This window comes from Diprion similis, chromosome 2 (genome assembly GCF_021155765.1).
Source record: "Diprion similis isolate iyDipSimi1 chromosome 2, iyDipSimi1.1, whole genome shotgun sequence".
Lineage (NCBI taxonomy): Eukaryota > Metazoa > Arthropoda > Insecta > Hymenoptera > Diprionidae > Diprion > Diprion similis.
Genome location: NC_060106.1, coordinates 16,126,951 through 16,146,728, shown reverse-complemented (window position 1 = coordinate 16,146,728; position 19,778 = coordinate 16,126,951). Strand labels below are relative to the sequence as shown.

At 43.9% G+C, this 19,778-nt stretch overlaps 1 protein-coding gene across 1 annotated transcript in view; it reads right to left on the bottom strand.

Annotated features, from left to right (window-relative positions):
* The window catches only part of LOC124416530 (monocarboxylate transporter 11-like), a 45,294-nt gene that overhangs the window by 11,636 nt on the left and 13,880 nt on the right, over positions 1-19,778 (bottom strand). Inside the window, exons 3-6 of the mRNA XM_046897686.1 lie at positions 16,312-16,422; positions 14,441-14,614; positions 4,074-4,242; positions 2,934-3,098 (exon numbers count right to left, since the gene is read on the bottom strand). Coding sequence (XP_046753642.1) covers positions 2,934-3,098; positions 4,074-4,242; positions 14,441-14,614; positions 16,312-16,422 — 619 coding nt within the window. The remainder of the gene's footprint in view (positions 1-2,933; positions 3,099-4,073; positions 4,243-14,440; positions 14,615-16,311; positions 16,423-19,778) is intronic.

Genomic DNA, 19,778 nt, shown 5'->3' with positions numbered 1-19,778 from the left:
GTGTCAACGGCAACGGTTGGCTGCGATGCAGCACGCTTTGCGACTCTCAATCACGCGGAGGAAGAGATGCAAAAGCCCCCGGAGCGACAAGCCCCGCATTAATCTCCAGCGATCCTTTACAAAGCGCTCGATGCATCAACGAATCGAATTTCCTGACTCGATTATTCCCCCGCGCAAATGCGGCTACGATCGGCGAGCGCGTTTAGCGCCGGGTCAAAGACGGTGAGGGGTTGAAGTTCCGAATTTGAAAAGTTCTAAAAACGTCTGATTCCGAATTTTTTGGTGCGAAACTTCAAGCAAAGAAATCAAACTTTTACGAAACAACAAAGTATCGAATGGTCGGAAACTAGACAGCTCTAAGTTTTGACATGCAAAATTTCGAAAATTCAAATATACTCATACAGCACAGTTTACTCAACGAGTGGGTGTAAAAAATTAGAAAAACCGAAAATAACAATGAGTAGTATTCTGATCGTAAGATCATCGAAAATCCAAAACAGTCAAAGATCAACATGGTGAAATTTCACTAAGCATGAAATTCATCGAACTGAAAATTTTCGATCATTCGGAACTTCGATGTTTCATGTTTTCAAATTTTCTCATTTTCATCCTTTCGGACCTTTATTCGTCGGAGTTACTCCCTTTCGGCATTTTTTCCTTTCGGAACCTTGAATTTTTAGAGTTTTTAGTGTCGTTTTTGCTGTTTCGTCAGAGTTTGATTTCTTGGCTTTGAGGTTCGGCTACCAAAAAAATTGGATTATGGGACTTTCGAAAGTTTTCAAATTCGGAATTTCAACCCCGTCCTTCCAAGATGGGTCGTAAAATTCCCAATAGGTTTGCAATAAGGAATATTCATAAACATCGAGCGACCATTGTTATTCGACTGCTGAACCTGCTACCGAAAATTTATCTCAACCTCTAACGAAGCGAGGATCGTCCAAATCAAGAGACAACGCCGGGCGAAAGTGCGCGTGTATTTCCAGGCTGCGAATTTATGCCGTTTTTCAAAATTTAATCACATCGAGAGCAATCTGATTCGGAATGAAATTCAATTTTCAATCAAAAATATGGCTTTCATGCCGTTGGGGCAACTAATTCGATATTTGGTGGCATTTCATATTTCACAACGCTTTCAATGCATACTAACAATGTGGTGGCAATACTGGCTGACAGTTATTATAGTGGTGAAAGTGATAACAAAGTAGTGATTTTTTGATACCTAAAATACTCAAAATGGAAATCAAAAAAATGATAATGCAATTTAACGAAAGTTACCTTCAACGCCATACAGCTACAATAAAAACCCACCTTTAAATCCGCAATCCGCCATGTGCGTACAATATATAACGTCTACTACGTATACGCGCTTAATTTTTGAGACGATAAAAAGAAATTTAGCATCACGAAAGAATCCGGCGTGCAAAATTTAAATTTGTTAGGAGAAGCCCGTTTTGTAGAGGAGATCTTCCTACAGATTATCCGGCAGGTTTACATTGCCTCAGGTTTCCAATATGAAGGTAACAGGCGTGCTTTGCGCGCATCACACGTTTATGGCTATGTACTTACTTGCACAATACATAGGTACAAATATACCGATATCAATACACACGCATGCAATATACGAGAAAGCGGCGTTTCTTTTATTGGAAATTTTATCACCGTACATCTACCATTTCCCGTATATACAGGTATACACCATATAGCCATTATATTTCCTCGGGTGTGTATATTTGATTTTCAACGGGTGTTTGTCGTGACAATTCTCGCGCGTTTTATAGGTCACAGTGGCTGAATATCGTTCCGTCTCCATGGCGAGCCGCGTCATCGTCAAGCGACACGATCTGCACGCGTGACACCCGATACGCGGTTGTAATACCGGTGTAATTAACCCTGTACGATGTGATATCGGGAAATGGTTTATCGGATGAATTTTACGAGCCATTCTTTGACCTCGTCGCGGCGAACGTGAAACCCACCCTTGCAGATGCTGCAGCCAAGATTATAAAAATTTTCCACTTCCTTGCAACAACGACTATCGTAAAAATTGCACCGACAGCGCAAGACGTTCCTGGGGGGGATGTTTAATACGTGGCGTTGATCGAGATACGAGGTTATTTAACGGGAGATTATTATCGCTTCGTGATTCACCGCATGTACAACCGCGAGTGATGTTGGAACGCATCTACATAGGTATAATACGAAGCTTCTGTCTGATCGAACGTTAGAACGACGGCCGTATATAGCTAATGCATAGATGAAACGGATACCGAAACAAGTTATACAATGTATAGGTAGATGTGTGTTACACAAACACAGGCAAATACGATTTTAGCCCTGAAAGCATTATCAAAATAAATTTTTGTCTCTTTCAGCATTTGTCAATTCGATGAAATCTGCATCGCAAATGCGACTAAAATTCTTTTTCTGTTTTTCGAAACGAATAATGTAATAATGGAAACTGGATGATAATCATATTGAGACGCAGATTTGATTCTACACTGAGAGAAGAGACTAGGAAACAACTCGGGTAAGATGCCCATCCGCGATCAGGTGAAACGAGATGAAAACCCCGCTGCGTACATTCGAGTATAGATACGTGTATGTATAATACGTTAAGGGATAAGCGAAGCTATGGTTTTCCAATAATGAAATAACTCGGGAACGCGATATTATTCTCCCTGGGTAACGTTTCGCATTTCGGATATAGCCCTGGTTGATTTACCCACCGCATAATTCTTACCGAACACAGGTACAAGGCATTATGCAATAACTCGGCTGGAAATTACAACCGAAATGAATTTCATTTCACGCATGCATGTGTACGTTGAATAGAACCGTCGACTATGTCGATTAAGCCACACGCGCGTTATCTCGCTGCAGGATAATCAGGACTTGCGATTCTGCGAGGAATCTGAATCTCTGTTTCGACTCACCCAACAGCCTCCCTGTAGAAAACACTGAAGAGGGCAATTCCCACCCCGGTTCCGGCCTGCACGACCATCTCGACGAATTCCCTCCGTTTTCGGAAGTAGTGTCCCAGGACGAGGCTGGCCGTTTCCTTCACCAGACCGGCACCAGCGCCAAGGACGAGTCCGTAACTGTAGAACGTGACATAAATTGACGCAGGTCAAGCGGGACGGTTTATATTTGTTTTTTCTTCAACTCTGTTGCGTTGATTTTTATCCACCTACGTCAACGTCGACTCGTCTCGTCGCCGTGTATAAAAATAATCCTCCCCCTCCCCAGTGAAAAGTCCGCAAGCTGTTGATGACCTTTGAGAGAAAAAAAAAACAGCTACGAGGAGATATTCCGTATTGTACAAGCGCTTCTTGTCACTTGATTACACGAGGATCTCTGAAAAAGCCATTAGTTTCCCGACACGAGGCCCGGTGAGAAGAAAACTTTTTTCCCATCATCATCGAGCTTTTTCTCGCGCCAGCCCCGGGGTTCTGAATATTATTCTCAAATTTTTTAACCGCTGCTTTTCTGCCGAGAGTAATCACGCGCGTGTGTATTTGCATGTTATGAACCCACCCGCTGGTCGGCGATATTTCTCCCCCTTCTTTTTCCTTTTCATCAACTAAAACCGAGCATAAAGTAAGTCAAGTTTTGTTCACAACTAACGGCGGTACATGGATTTAGCTTATACACGATCCACAAGTTCACGTATAACGAGAAATTCATCAGCGTCCTTCCTGTTCGCAGCCCGGGAATCGAGCTCATTCGGGAAACTTTTCTGACAAGTACACTCCGACTTAAATGTAAAGCCAAACGCTGCCACTCGGCTCAACGACTTTTCATTTAATGGCCGCTCTGTTGCCTGTCCAAAATCAAAGCCCAACTTCATGCCTCGTATATGTTTTCCATCGCCATTCACTTCAGCTAACACGCAAACCTGTTGGATTTTAATGCTTCGACGAGTATTTACACGAAGTAAATTACACCTTTGAAATGTGTGTACCTGTATCGATGCCGCTTTTCCACTTCATTGTACTCGCGCTTTGAATCAACTCTCGATTATTTTCCCCTCTTGTATATAATGTATACATCTACTATACCTACTAATGACTCACCTTAGGAGAACCTGGTGCATCTGAACAGCAAAAGAAGTGAAGAGGGACGCGAGGGCCAGAACGAGACCTCCGATGACGGCGGTGAGTCGTGTGCTACCCCGACGACAAGCACCGACGACGAGGGGCGCCGAACCCCTAGACACGGCGGCGCTGAGGGCTCCAACCCAGGCTGAAACAGGAGTGAGAAGGGTAGAAAAGGTTAGCACCTGGACCTTTCTGCTCTTCCACCGTACGGGAAAGAAGGTACAAAAATTTTTGGAACCCTATTACACGTAAGGTAAGTGTACCAGTTATTGACCCTGTGCCATAATTATTGACCTTTTTTCGTTGTGTATGTCTGGTCTTTGGTTCTAGAATAAGGAAAGATTAAATTTGTAGTGTCTAACCCTCTCGCAATTGGTCTTGGTCATCGAGAAATTCGTAATTTATGCGGTCAATTTATGATTTTGGAAAATAAAAGGGTCGGTGAGTGGTACACTTACTTTGTAGAGCAAATGCGGTTGTTACAAGATGGCGACGACTGGGGCCGCGGGTTTACCTGTCTGCAAGATTTGAACAGGTGGTGCAACGAGCTAATTAATTTCGTGATCATCCCTGAGTAAATCAGGGGAACAAACATTGCTGAAATCAATTTCGTCTGTGTTTTAGAAATATGTGAAACCGTTTCCTAATTGGCATTTCTACTATGATTCTGTGAAGAACAATTTAGGCTCATCTGACGAGGATTATTCCGCCGCTAATCACCTTGATGCGGCTAAGATACTTGGAGGATTCCTAGAAGTTTTCGACGTATAATGATGGGGATCGATTTCCAGCGGATGGGGATTGGCTTGAAGGCTGTACCAAATATCCGTATTTCGTGAAATTTTCGTGTTTTTCATTAGTCTAAGAAATGATCCACCTTTCACGGACGTGGAATAACAGAAAACGCGTGACTGAATCTTTACCTTCCCAGTTAGTCAGGGTTAACTCACGCCATTCGGTTCGATCAATATGCGAGACGCCGCATGTTTTCGTGGAACGAGAAAACAAAGAAAGAGAAATAAGGAGAAGAAAAAATCGGCGTATTCGAGGCAGGAGTGGGAAAACAAAATTGAACTACGGTGTTTCCGGGATTCGAGAAACAAGCGGGTGTATGGCACGGACGCGATAGTAGAAGGGAGGAAGAACATGATGTCAGCTTTGGAACGATAAAACGAACTCGATTTCCAAACATCCATCGATCACATCGAGTCTCTATAAAAACACCTCGATTCAGAAGACACTCTGAATTGTATTCGCATCGGATGCAAAACAAAACTTTTCGCCTTAGTTCGGGGGTGAGATATATGGAAGGGTGGAGGATACCGAGTCGGTATAAGATTCCCCACGGAAACTGGCGCCTCATTTGACAAAAACTCCTCGCTTCCGGATGTGGGTCGAGCTCGAACCGGAGACGCGCCTGTGTGTTATATGCTCGTATGTCTCAAGGCGGACTAGACATTAGGAATAGGTCTGGAAAATCGTAAGCCGATCATCCGATGGGCGCGAGCCTCGTTCCAAGCATCGGATTTAATGCTCCCCAATATCGTGGAAACCGACTCGTGTCATGCGAGCGACTCGACGTAATATCTCAGAAAGCCGCAGGCTTTACGACAAATTTCGCTCACGGTGAAAGCAGGGAAGCAAAAACCAAACAAACAGTATCCCTGATCCCACGCCGTGAGTCCTGCAAAAGTGGCTTTCGACGAACCTCCGATGCCACTGAGCTTGCAGCCGCTACCGCATGCAAGCTCTATAAACTCTTCGCTCCATTGGATTCACTATTGGCTAGCTCTTTACCGGGTTTGGTGTATCGACTTTGAATAACGCGAAAAAGAAGCGTGCAGTGCGAAATATCCTAACATCTGTAGAATTTCCCAGATTTCGGGGTGAATTTACATCCCTGGAATACGTTGAAGAGCTATATAAAGCCAATTGTTTGAACGATAAACTGATTCAGAGATCTTCGGGCTTGACAGTGCGGGGTAATTAAGCTGGTTTGATACTATAAACAGATCCGTCGAGGATTATTATCACTCCGGCATCGCGGACAGTAGCTGCAGGCAGTTTCACTATATCACGGATTTAACGCAGATCGGCGGGTGTGAGTACACTGCATTGATATAAATAGCTGTGCAATATTGTTGTACGTAGATACCTACGTACCCACGGCGCATAACGAAATTGCTAATTTCTCGATTAAAACTAGCTTGCCGGTTTAAATTGCGAAACAATACACCCGCTGATACTGGCCTTTAATTAACGCCCTGTAATTGATATTATCGTGTAGCCTGCAGGCAGTAGCAGGGAGCTAATTATCACTGAAAGAGCTTATCGCTTTGGGAGCCGGGAAATTCATGAGATATATTTCATCGCCCGATCAATCACCACTAGGTGCATTAATTGTGCACCGTCTGGAAATTCTGCTGCAGGTGCAAGGCTCAGGAGAGTAATTTTTCGTGATAGAAAAGCAGCTAATGTCGAAAACTGGCCAAATGCAGGCAGAGGAAACAAGGTTTGGGGAAAAAAAATGTCACCGCGTGAACGGAATTCAATTTTATTCTGGAAGTGTACTCTTTTCCTCGGCTTTCAATCCGGCCGACGAGAATCGCTTTCCGAATCTATGATTTCCAATATTCTCCCTTCCATTCATTGCCCCTTTTTCCGTAAAAAATATGGGACGTCATCGAATCGTACAGTTTTCAAATATTCATCCGAAAAATGGTTTTATGTGCGGCCTCGGATATCCCGTTCCGGAATTCCCGCAGTGTTCAGTGAAAATTTGGCTTGTGATCGTCGTAGGCATCTACTATTACGAAGTCAAAAATAGCGCGACTGTTTTCGAAATTCAATGCAAATATCACGATGACCACGATGTATCCAGTTTTGACAGATATATCTGTGGGCTAAAAGTTTATCGAATACTTAGAAGAAAATAAATAAAAAAATTGTAGTGTGTAAGACAGTAGGCTAAACTTTAAAGAACAACACTGACCTTCTATTCGCAAAAAAATGCGAATCATTCAAATCGAATATATATTCCGCAAAAATTCGAGACATTGTTGAAATTCGGTAATATCAACATCAAATTTAACACCCTTGATATACTTTATCCTGTGAGATATAGAATTATATTAAAAATGCGTTAATTTCGAGAAGAAATTGCAAACCCTGGATCAATCATTTCGGACAATACGCGTTGCGCAGTGAGTCTTTGCACGAAAAAAATCTGTCCATATACTAAGCAGAAGAATAAAAAATAATTGGGTGATGTTTTTTTCGACTAAACAAAAATTGACAGAAATACCGCAGAAATACTTCGATCACTTAGAAAATTCGTAACTATTTCCGATTACGCAATTGTGCTTTTTTGCATGAGACAGGTGAAAAAAGTTCTATTTCCTTCAGATCCAAAGATCAAATTGAACAAGGTATCAGGGGTGTGATAACCGTCTCTTGCTGAGAGGGGTTTCAGATTGTCGAGACGGTCAAGAGTCGGACGGAACGGGTGTTAGTCTGCAGTAATTAAGTATAGAGAACAATCCTTGCGACTGTGAAATCTTGTTACGGACTTGTAGGTACGCGTGAGGATTCAAGGACCCGCGTTTCGACGCGTAACCTGCGGAGGGTCCCTTTTTGCCGGAGGCGTTCCCCGGCGAACATTTGCGTAAATTGATATCCACGGTGGGGGCGGGGGTGGAAGCGGGGGGCAAGTATTCATTGCCCCGAGTCGTTATCTGGATGCTCGTAATTCTCAGGGCTGTGAGTTCCATCGGGAAGATCCAGCACCTCCGACTTTGCACCGTAATAAAATTAAGACTCACGGATCCTTGCAACGCCGCTCGGACATAAAACGATCGCGGTTCTATTGGTGAACTTTCAGGTGGAATTTATCGACAAGATGATCCTAACCGAGTAAAAGCTGCGGGAGATATTACGTTTCCGCGATTTCAATGATCGGTTTGAAATAAAAAGCCGAGCTTCGTGTATATACCTACACCACCTCCGGCGTTGAAACGCTTCCACCCATCGGGGCGAGCGAAATAAACCCGGTAAAAACAGACGGGGAAAAAGGAGATTGGCTTCCAGTGATGGACGCTCGGCATTCACATTCTGTGGAATAGAGGTTCCGAATATTTGGTTATTTTAGCCGTGATTCAATCAGAGCTTGCTCTCTGCCCGCAAATTCGGAAAGGCCTCGACATAAGAAATTCTCGAACAAGATTGGCAGCCTGCTGGATAAATCCCAGTTTCATGGTACAGGCTCTACGGGTGTTCAGAAATACTTGAAGTCTGGGTCGCTTTGTCTCCGAATTGACGATTTTTTTTTATCACTCGGCGATTTTTATACCCACTCCGTTTGAAAGCCTTCAATTTAATTTCTCCATAACGGTTTGAACCCTCGTCGAATACGAAGAACAAGCCAATTACCGTTTATAACTCGACTCGATTTTTGCTGTAATTTCGTGGAGTAAGAATATCAACAGGTCCGTCTCAACGAGTCCCCTGCGGTTAAAGTTCCTGCAATTTTAATTGTTTACCAGCGGTAAACAGTAATTTGTAGCTCTATGGGTAATTGGTTAGTCCCTGCAGCTTCAGCTGCTTGATATGCCTCGAATTATACTAACCTAGCAATTAATTAGCGCCTAGGAATTAAGTAAAGAGAAAGAAGGATGCGTGGTGAATATGAATACATCCGTGTTTGCAGTGCGTGCGTTGCCGTGTGCCTGCGAAGCTTAATTAGAGTCCGCTGGATCGAAAGGTGGCAAAGTCACGGTGCTGGACGTGTATTGAAGGTGCTCGGTGGGAACTTGAAACTTTTGACTAATGACGTGGGTGAAAATTACACCGAGTACGCGTGAAATTCATGAAGAAATTCCGGCGTGCGTGCAGGTGCCATGCCGAGATTCCTGGCGAACACCGGGATTAAACGCGTTATCTTCGCCTTACGAGGTCTGTCGGGAAATTTTAAGGAGGAATAAATAGAGCTTTTCCCGGTATAGGAAAACTGCAGGTGGGTGGAACTAACACGACGTCTAGCTTTAACTGGATAAGGAAAAGAATCAAACAGGTGCCGACGCCCGCAAATATCTGCGGAGAAATTTTGGCAGATGTATGTACGGTGTACGAAAGTCGCGAAAGAAGATGCTGGGCGATGTATATAAATTTGCGGAAAAACTGAGAGCCGATGAATTCGGCCGTGCGAGATTTCCGGCGTCGTCAGTGGCGCGGCGGCTTATTTCCGCCCTTGCGATTATGTATCTCGATCTTCGTGACGGCTCTGCCTTATTATTCTCTCTCGCGGTTCGCAGGCTCCTGCTTATTTTCGCGTTGTAATCTCTTCATATTGCTTTTTACTCGAGGTTTATTCCCCCTCGCGTCTTCTGGGAGATAACGCCTGTAATAATTACAAACGCGAAGCATTCCCAGGGTTATTCTTATCGCTGGCTGTAGCCGCATGTATTTTATGTTACTGCGGAGAGAAGTCGAGCGGATCAAAGTGTGCGTACGATAATTGCTTGGCGACTTCGTCTGCAAGTCTCTGGCGATTCGCTATTCAACGAAATCACCTGCATTTCGAAAGTACGAAGAAGAGAATGAGAAAATTATACACGTCGACGCGTCAACGCCGCGATACAGTTACCAACGAACAAGGAACACATTTGCCAATTCCTGGATATTAGGGATGGGGAGTTGAACAGCTTTAATTGGATAAGTACCGGTTATCCGTAACAAACTCGCGCGAGCGAATTCATCCCTTCGCCTCGGTCAGCCGAGCATGCAAAGCTGAGGCGAGTGGCAAGTGGATGCCTCGTTTCTTTCCGACACCGCTGTTGACTGGCTCGTCGTGAGGGGGTAAAAAAAGCACTTGTCTTTTATTTACCCACACCCCTGGCATTCACCCTCTGTGCTGCAGGTACAAAGGACATTGTCGAGTGAAATTTCCACCGCTCTGTTCACCGCAATCTTTGACAACGAGATATATGTACGCGATTTCGTATACGAAAATTCAAAGGAGGCATTCAGCCGAAAGCAGATATAATTCGCCAGGGGCCGCTCGCTAGGAGAGTTCGAGGGGAAAATAATCTCGAGAGGATGAGAGGAAAAATCTGACATTTTAATTACCGCGCTGTATAACACTCGAAAATATAAAATCGAGGCACGGCAACTGACTTGCTAATTAACTGACTGGTGCTTGAAAGTCATTATTTTTCATCCCCCGATCCGCCCTCGATTTGAATCGGCGTTTGATCGAAAATGCATGTTGGACGCGCAGCTACTTATTGTTAGAGGACCAGACTGCGGACGGACGGCTGTCGACAATACAGAAATCGGAAGCCGACGAGAGCCTGATAAGACGGCGGTAGCTTCGAGAATAATGGCAAACGTTACGGGGATGAAATCCAGGCTCTAATCTTGACGATTCGAAGACAGGATCAGTGAACCCGATCCAAGAGTGAAAAAACTGTTGGTGGCAGTGATCGAGGTGAAAGCTCCTTCCAGTTTTTTCTCGAGGACATGATAGTTAAAGTCGAGAGACTTGCGGATGTTATAGATCAGAAAAATGGAGATAGATCAAAGTGCTTCGCGAGCCTGCGGTGACAGGGTGTTTAATGATATAGTACAGGGTGAAAAACACCTTTGCACGAAAAATACTGATCGTTTTACGCAACAACAAAGCCCGGAAGCTTTTTCTCTTCGGACAACGTTTCTCCGACGCGGTGTAGAGAGATCTCTGTTTCTAAAGTAAAAAATAAGAAAGAAACAAAAAAAAAAAGTGAAAAGGTAAAAATGAGCACTAGCCGTTATTGAGAAACGCGATACCTACTTGGGCACCCTTGTCTCCTTTCCGGTCTACTCAGCATCACCCTTTGGTATGAAAGAAAAAAATTTATCAGAGTGCTGAAGCCGAGCACTCGTCTCTCTTCGCTCCATCTCGTCGTGCCAGTTTCTCCACAGCTTCGAGGACCTTGCCTTGCGAAACGATTCGCCGATCTCCGCATTCCTGAGCTCGAGCTTCGCTGGGCGATCGAAACGCGAATTTTTCTCATTTTTTGCACTGCAGGAATTTACAGAGCTCTTATTTATTTCTATTCCCTGCTGCTTTCTCCTCTTCGCCCAAATAGCCGGATCGTGTCCGGCGGTTGGAAAAACTGCCTCGAAATTTACGTGAACGAAAGCAAGTAAAATCTATGCAAGCAAATATTTAAATATGTATTTCGGTACTTGGGATGTTCGCGTTGGCGCCACGCGCTCAGCTTCTCGCCATTTCTCGAAGCAGCACAACCCCTTCTTTGCCCATGAATTACGAGCGAAATACTGCTTTTGAGATCTTCATCTGTTTTTTGAACGTCATCATGTCTACCACGCCTCATTCTCAGTTCGAGAATTTATAACTTTGGGTTCACAAAACTATTGCGGGATATTTCAGCTCTACCTTCAACTTTCGAGACAAATTTCTTTTTTCTACTGCCAACTACCCGCCTATATTTATTCATATTACGGGACGAAATCCCCTCTAGAATAGCTCAGACTATAAGTTTACGGAGCGGCTCAGCGAAAGTAGGATTAAACCATGCAATACATAGGGTGGAAATTCATAATATTAAAGCCGAGAAACATGCACGTACCGAATTACCATGTTAAATTAAAGCAAGAAATTAAGCCGGACGTGTTCAGTGGTGAAGGACTGATGAAAATGATGCAAATTAAATTAAAGACTTGCGTAAACAATCTAATTGTATAACTAAAGGTGGAAGGCTAGATAAAACATCGAAGCTGGTAGTTTAGAGACGCGTGCGCAAGTATAATTTATGAAGCATATTACATAGGTGGAAAATTTTTCATGTTCCGAGTGAAAAATTGAAGATTAAAAATTCAGATCACTATACAGGTGCTGCTGCAAGCAGGGTAACGATGGCGTATAAAAAAGGAGTCGGGGCTAAATTTCACTCGTCGAGAGAGGTGTATAGTTGGCGAGTAAAAATTCCCGTGGAAATTCAAAAAATGTATCTTTTTCTTTATCACGTGTATTTCACAGGGTGTAAAGTTGACTCGCCTCCCTGCGCACGTCCGCATCGTAACTCGTCGCAACGCTATGCGGAATAGGAAAATATCCGGGGCTGTGTATAACGCATGAAGACGCGTGTAACAGCGGGATAAATATTGCCGTCCAGGGAGGGCAGGTTTTAATAAAATCTGGATACCCGAGAAGCAGAACGCCGGCGAATCGAGAGCGGCGCAACAGCTTATAATAATATCAAAAACCGTGAGTTGGTCTTCAAGCCGCGAGAATCGGGACAATGAGGTATTGATTATCACCACGGCCTATACAGAAGATGTTGTAGGCAACAACAGATGCCCGGCACTTGCCGAGGGGCGAAGAGGGGTGGTAGACCCCCGCGATGCCTAGACGAACTTCTGATATAGCTTTAGCATGAACTTTCGCCCGCCGACTCTTCCCTGCATTATGGTAAACCGGGTACACATTCTACATTCGCGTTTCACCAGCTACTTAGAACACAGTTTCCACCTCCAGCGGCGAGCTAGCTAATTGCTTTCTACTGGAGAACTTACTGCACAGTTATATGTATACATGTATACATCTACATTTATCAGTTATGTGGTAGTTGAGCTTGTTTGTATGGATTTCGTTCAATGCCTTATATTATTCTTAAGCTCAAAGTAAGATACTTGATTTATAAACGACTCAAGCGATTTTCACGAATGAACGTTGGTGAAAAAAAAGTGGATCGAATGTAAATTATATTTATTCCCGACTCGACCATGATGTTAATTTTTTTTTCGTAATTAACGGTTATAATATAAAATTACAATACGAAGTTATAATATTTCCCGCAAATTAATTTTTCGGTTTCTCCAGTTTTCTCTTCTTCTTTTTCATTTTGGACTACACTTCTCTGCATTATTATAAAGTTTCAATAACATGATAATTTTCAGACTATATCTTCCCTTTCTACATAATGTAATATTATTATAGATGCACTGGCCGTGTATTTTACACGGTGGAAACCCTCTAACGAATCGAATCACTACAGAATAATCACTTTTTTTTACCCCTCATTAGGTCACTCAATAACAATTTCTTAAATTAAAACCGACAGTGAAGAGGCTTGGAATTGAAAAATAAAATATCTATATAGATCAGCAATAAATTTTACACACCCTTTTTAGTCGTATGTATTTAGCAGCCTGTGTTAACGTCGCCCTACGCGATGTGGAAGATTTCTCAACAACGAGCTTAAGCACCGCTCAAGTCCCGGTCAATCTTCGATGCCTTTCTGATCAATAGCTGCCTCGCTATATCGGTGGGAGTCGAGTAAAGTTCCCGTAACAATCATCCGGGACCCTTCCCAGCATCCCCGACATCCCGCCTCCGCGCCGTCGGCTTCTCTGTGCTTTTCACTCGGCAACTTACAAACTCCCGGACTCACAAATTCACCAACTTACCAACTTACTGGCTCGCCACCCCCGTCGCTAGCCCATAATGGACATTCCATTTCAACCGGTTTTCCCTCGATTGTTTAACCCTTACTAATTTCGGCTAGATCAGTCTGCATACTTTCGAGTGAATTTCCTATATGTGCGGAAGGTTCTTGCATACTTGATCGGTTTTTGTCCTCAAGAGCTGCTATTGGTCGCGTTCATCAACGCGTTTTGGCCAATAAATTCATGAGTGCTGATGAAAATAACTGATCGAGAATATCGCCGGTGAGTTTAGTATTTGCTCATGAAAATCTTCCGCCCTGTTTTCGTTGCTCTGTTTATCGTCCTGGAGAACAAGCGCTGAAATATTCTTCTTGAAAATTCAACTTACTAATTTCTTTATAATTACTAAAATAGCAATATGCAGCGTTATAGCTGCAGGCAAAGCTGTACGCGAATTTTCTTTCAGTTTTACTGAAATCTTTGAGATTCGTCTGAACGGGAGTTTCCGAGCTAAGTAAGGTCGAGCCAAACGAACGTTATACTTTTTTCTCATTCGCGCTCCCGGCGCTTATCCGACACAAAATAAAAGCTTAAAATAAAAGCAACAACCCCGATGGAAGATGAGAGTTCAGCAAGAAATCTATTCCGTCGTTAAAACCCCGGGCAGACGATTCTTGACAAAACAATGCGCCACCTACGCGTCCACCAGATATTTCAGCCCTAATTAGTTCCAGGAGATTTTTAAAAAAGCTTCGAGAAAAGAAGAAAGCTCTTTTCGCCTTTTTGCTGGCTGAAAGGCTATTTTTAAATCCACTTTGGCATATACGCGCATGTTTCAAGCAAGCAAGCGATGTACGCTGCTTTGACAATTATACGGTGGTGGTGTAGCCGCTTACCGATATCCATGAGGTGATTTTCGCCGAGATGACGAGCGGCGTAGAGGTGAAGCAGACCGAAAGCGAGTTGCATTCCTGTGGTGAGCAGGAGGGCGAGGAAGCCAGCGGCGCAGACGAGCCAGCCCCAGCCTCCCTCGGGATAAAAATGAGCCCTCATCCCCGCGACGTCGATCCCTTATCACAGAAATCAATTGTTCAAATTCAGATCTGACGGTTCGGCTAATTCATTGCTGCGCTGAAACAGTCCTTCAAGTAAGCATATCGACGAATACAAGCAGGTAGGTCAAATGTGTGCACATGAAGCGTTACGCAATTTAATAGCAAAATCAACGAGCAACGTCCGTCGTTCTCCGCGTGATCGTTAATTATTGGCGGATCGTCGAGGCAATCCGGCAAAGTTGGTCAACGCCAGGATTTAATCATAGGCCGCGTACTGCGTTGATCAGTTACTCCATCGACGCCGGAGAATTTCGATGGAAGTTCGATACCTGGATGTGGTCAGCTAAAGCAATCGCCCCGCGGATTCAGGTGATTCGGGTTGGTGGGAATTCGGCCTCATCAGCGGGCGCTTTCAACCAGTAAGATTGATAAAATATGCAAAGTGCGGCAATCATCCCGAACGCTGGCGTTACGGGGGACCAAATTAATGAACCAGCGGCCAATCATCCCTAATGGAGGCCAACACCGGAGTCGATGAAATATGCAGATCTGTACACGCGGAATGAAATATGAAAAATAAAAAATCGCGGTAATTAGCCCTGATGCAAGTCTACCCGGCTTTGACCAGCCACCGCTGGACGAAACAGCGAGTCTAGTTTCCCGACAAGAAAAGCCGGCTTTGCAGCTACCAGAGAGAAACGCGAATTCCATAAAATATGTATAACCCAGCGCTGTAAGAGCCGATGTAATTATCCTTAATGCAGTCTGCCAAACTCTAACTGTAGCAGCGACTTCGACTGACCACCAGTAGCCGGCGAAAGCTCGGAAATTACTCGGAGCTTCCGAACCGGAGATCTGAGGGGGTGGTTGGTAAGGGGCAAAGTCGCAAAGAACCTTTCTCACAATGAGACCGACGAGGCGAAGTGCTTTCAAACTTCGCCGAGCCAATTACAATTTTAAACTCGATTTTGCTCATTCATCAATATTGCAATTACCCAAAGAGGGCATAGAGGGAATCAAATTCTGACTTTGGTATAACCTTCTCACAAATATCTACAAATTTACACGTTGATTAAGACAGCTTAAAGTCTGCTCTGGCTTGCAGAGTGGATGGAATGTGTACGCATGTTTTTTTTATATGAAGATGGGTAACTTCTTCCACTCCTTGATAAGAATGATTTCACTGAAAACAAATAAGGAATGAAATATTCTCGAGGAGGGTGAATGGGCAGAAATACGTGTCATGTATAATGCATGCAGACCCGTAGGTAGTACGTGATCTATTGGTACGGATGACTATGTGTGGCGACTTTCGTTTCTCTACAACGACCGCGATGTGCCGGCTGTTTTTGGGACAACAAGAGGCTGAGGCTTGAAAGCTTGAGCTGACGCAGTGGTATAAAGCTGAAGCAGTTCTCGTAAATCAGCCAAGACGCATCTGGAATTAAACTGTCCACCACGTGCGCAACGGAGAACATTGAAACTGTATTTTCCGCTGAATCTAGCCAGCAAAACCGTTCTGTTTACGACCCAACCAGAATCGGTCCCGACGAGTCTCGGCAACATGTATAAACAAAACGCTCGAAAAATCGTGCTACGTACAATTCGATAACAATTCTGGCATTTAGGTGCAAAATTCTGTCTCCACTTCCACCGGACTTGCACCTTCAAAACCATAAAATTCGTCGTAAGAAGCTGTCAGAATTATTTACCTGGTCGTCGAAGCGCCGGGACGCAGCGGTGGAGACTGCGGAGATCATCGAGACCCCAGTTGGTGTGTCCTGCTATGCTTTCCTCCATATCAGCGGAGCGAAGTCGAGGATCTGCAATGTGATTCGGAGTTTAACTATGGAGAGTGAAGAATCTTGCATGCCGTTATGTGTTTCTAAATGTGCGGTGCATGCCCAACGTGAGGATTCGATGTTGCTTTAAGCCTTCACCGTAGCAAAATGACGCTTTTGAGAGAGCCGAGCACCCTCGTATAGCCGTAACGAACCTACGAGGCTACGCACTCAGAGCCTGGTTGGTGTAATATTCACACAATAACAATATCCTTGCGGGTGAATTCTAAGACCGCGAGTTATGCCTGGCACGGAAAGCCATTCTAAGCCTGACCCTTGTTGACCCAGAGACCATGTTCGACCCCGACTTCGAAATCAGGCTTATTTTGAAATATTAATGTCAAAATACATCGCAGACAAACGTGGCATCGAGTACGACTGCAGTTTTAATGAATCAGACTAATGATGATATGAATAATTGCAGTAGTTACGAAGAGGAATGATCAACAGCTGGTTATTCTTCCATTGGCTATGAGAAAATGTTAGAAATGCGAGAGGATGGTAAAAATCGGACTTTTTTCTTGACGATTTTAAATGATTCAGGGCAATTTCGAGCTAAGTGGTAACGTCAGGTAAGTGGCCACTTGAATGCTTTTAGTCAATTGCAAAGTATAATGTCTCTCGAGTTGAAGTCGGTGGAACGATACATTATGTGAATTGGCGAAATTAACTTCTCCCTTTCATTAAGCTGCAGCTGGGCCTTTTGACACGCATGGGCGAATTCATTGACAACGAGTGACAAAAGTACCTCAAAAGCGCCGCTGTGAAGGATATTCTCATTCGATGAATACACCTTCGCATTCGAGAAAGCTATTCGTGAATAAAAGTAGAAGATTCGTAACGAATTTTGCATTTCACATCGTCAATTCATCCTTAAATATCATCGGGTTTTCGTCTTTATTATAATTGCTGAGATCGAAACGTTTCAAAATCAAAGTTTTCGTGAGTCAAACACTTCGTGAGCTACGCTTTGCGATCGGGCATCGTCATGGACGGAAGCTCTTCAAATACGAATGCAGCACTAAATTGTTCGTAGCATCCAATTCTTAGCTACTCGATAGTGTCTTTCCAATTTTCTGATAGGATATAAACTTCAGAGCCACATGTAAGCTGCAGCACGATCCTTCGATACCACGTTTTCAATCAGATAATTCAAGGCGCTAGTCGAAAAGTAGCATTTTCTCATACTCCTACGACATTGTGTACTAGCTTGGAAAAATAAAACCTCAACTGGCTTTTCAGAGAGTTACAAAGTGTGGAGGTGGAGGTAATCGGACGACAACGACTATTACTGCAAATATAATAACTCTGCTTATTGCTTCGCTGTCCATTTTTAGCTAGTCTTACCCTGCACATCTTGACGTTCACAGGAATAACATGTAGAACATTTAATTTACAGAGTTCCAATTTTCAATATCCGCCTCGATTTCTATATGATGAAAAAAATAAATGAAAAATTACGAGCGTTTAAATGTGACATTTACGAATCAGAAGACTCAATTTCACTCTACGTCTTTTTAACGAAGTTCCAGTCCAGGCGCGTTTCGACAAAAAAACTATGAGAGGGGCGCAGAGGACGTTACCTCACGAAATTTATAAATATTCAACAAGACTACGTGTGCTGAGGTTTTGGGTGTTTTGCATACGAAAACTGCTGTGCCTGGCTGGTCACTGAGTTGTTCCACTTGCTTCTCTATCATCCGCAGGGTCGAATCGGTTAGCTACACCGTCCACTGTGCGTTACCCGAGTTGGCTCTACGTTTCACGTATCAGTCTTGAACCTTTCGCGATTTTCCAATCACATATCGATTCCTGACTCGATATAGAAACGCTCTAACATTCCAATTTCGCACTTTCGCATGATAAGCACGGCAGTGCAATTAAAGTCGACCCAATAAACCGATATACAGCTATTTCGAGAGCTCTTCCATCTTGAATATCCTGATCCTTTGAATTTTTCACAACCCAATTTATCCCCCATGCCGGAAACGGGAGCCATTTAAGCAGTTCTTCGATCTCAGGTTTTTCTCTCTTTAATTCTATCTCGAGGAATACTGTATTCAATGAAATCGATACCCGAACGCAGAGTTACCACGAAGATGGAGAATAAAAATAATTAAGGAATCCTCCGACTTGACTCTCGACTTCGTACTTCAAGAGTCCTTTTTTCACCTCGAAAATATCAACGATTCGTTTCTGTCTTTGACGTCGCTCTTACTCTCCTCGGGAATCCATTCTAATTTTTCTCCTTTCATAACTGACTGTCACCACCTCAAACTGATCTCCAATCACGGGTCAAGCGGAACGTAGGTATCAGCAGTGTCAGAGACTCGATCACCGTCTCACAACGATCGATCAATAACGCAACTGTTATATAATATCGCGATGTCTTCACGAAAGGTAACGAACGCTCCTTGATGCAGGCGGTGAATAAAATCCGTGGAAACTATAAAGAAGCCGTAGAGCGTTGCTAATGTCGCATCATCCAAGGCCAGGTTGTGCTCAAAGGGAAAGAAAGACGCGCACATCGCGTGTCGTGTAACTCGTATAAAGGTACGAAACAAAGTGGCAAGGTACATACACATCGAAGAAGGCGAATGTGCGAGGGAAACGCGGAACAAAGTCGTACAAATGGAGTATAGTGCTGCAGCTGGAGGCCTCGGCGTGCGTTTTAACTCCCTGTTTTTTACCCCCATTTTCTAGCTCACCATTTTGCACTCGCATTGCGCTCACAGCTGGGTGTAAAACACGCCTGCATCATCAATCCTCGGGTGTAGCATCGGATCGAAGAACGCCACGCGGCCACAACGACGCAAATAAAATGTAAATTGTTATAGTAGGGGATGTTTTCCAGTGGCTGGTCCGAGGACCTCGGCTTACCGTTGGTTCATAATTGTACCGGGGTGCAATGGCGGAATGGGGATGATTTTGCGTATATACGTGTGAATATTTTACACACTGAGCTTATCCACCTCCGGATGCCAGCCGGTAGCCACCGAACAGTGAAACCGAGATATCGATATTCGCCCAGTTTACGGCTCGCGTTTTGACCCGCATCCACAACACGTCTTGTGGATGTCCCGATCATTTCAGAGTTTACTTTTATATCAACTACTAGCTTGACTAACCTGCGAATAAAGCGTGCCTGGGTCATCATCTCCGCTCGTTTTAACCGCATGTGGCATTCTGTCTCACCTGTCGAGTTGGATACGAATCGTTTGCTGGTTTCTTCGGGTACAGGAAGGAGAGCGAGAACTTGCAAAAAGAGCTGACGCGCTAGAATGCTTGAGTGATTCGATCTATTTCTTTCTCTTTCTTTCGTCGAATTTTATCACTCA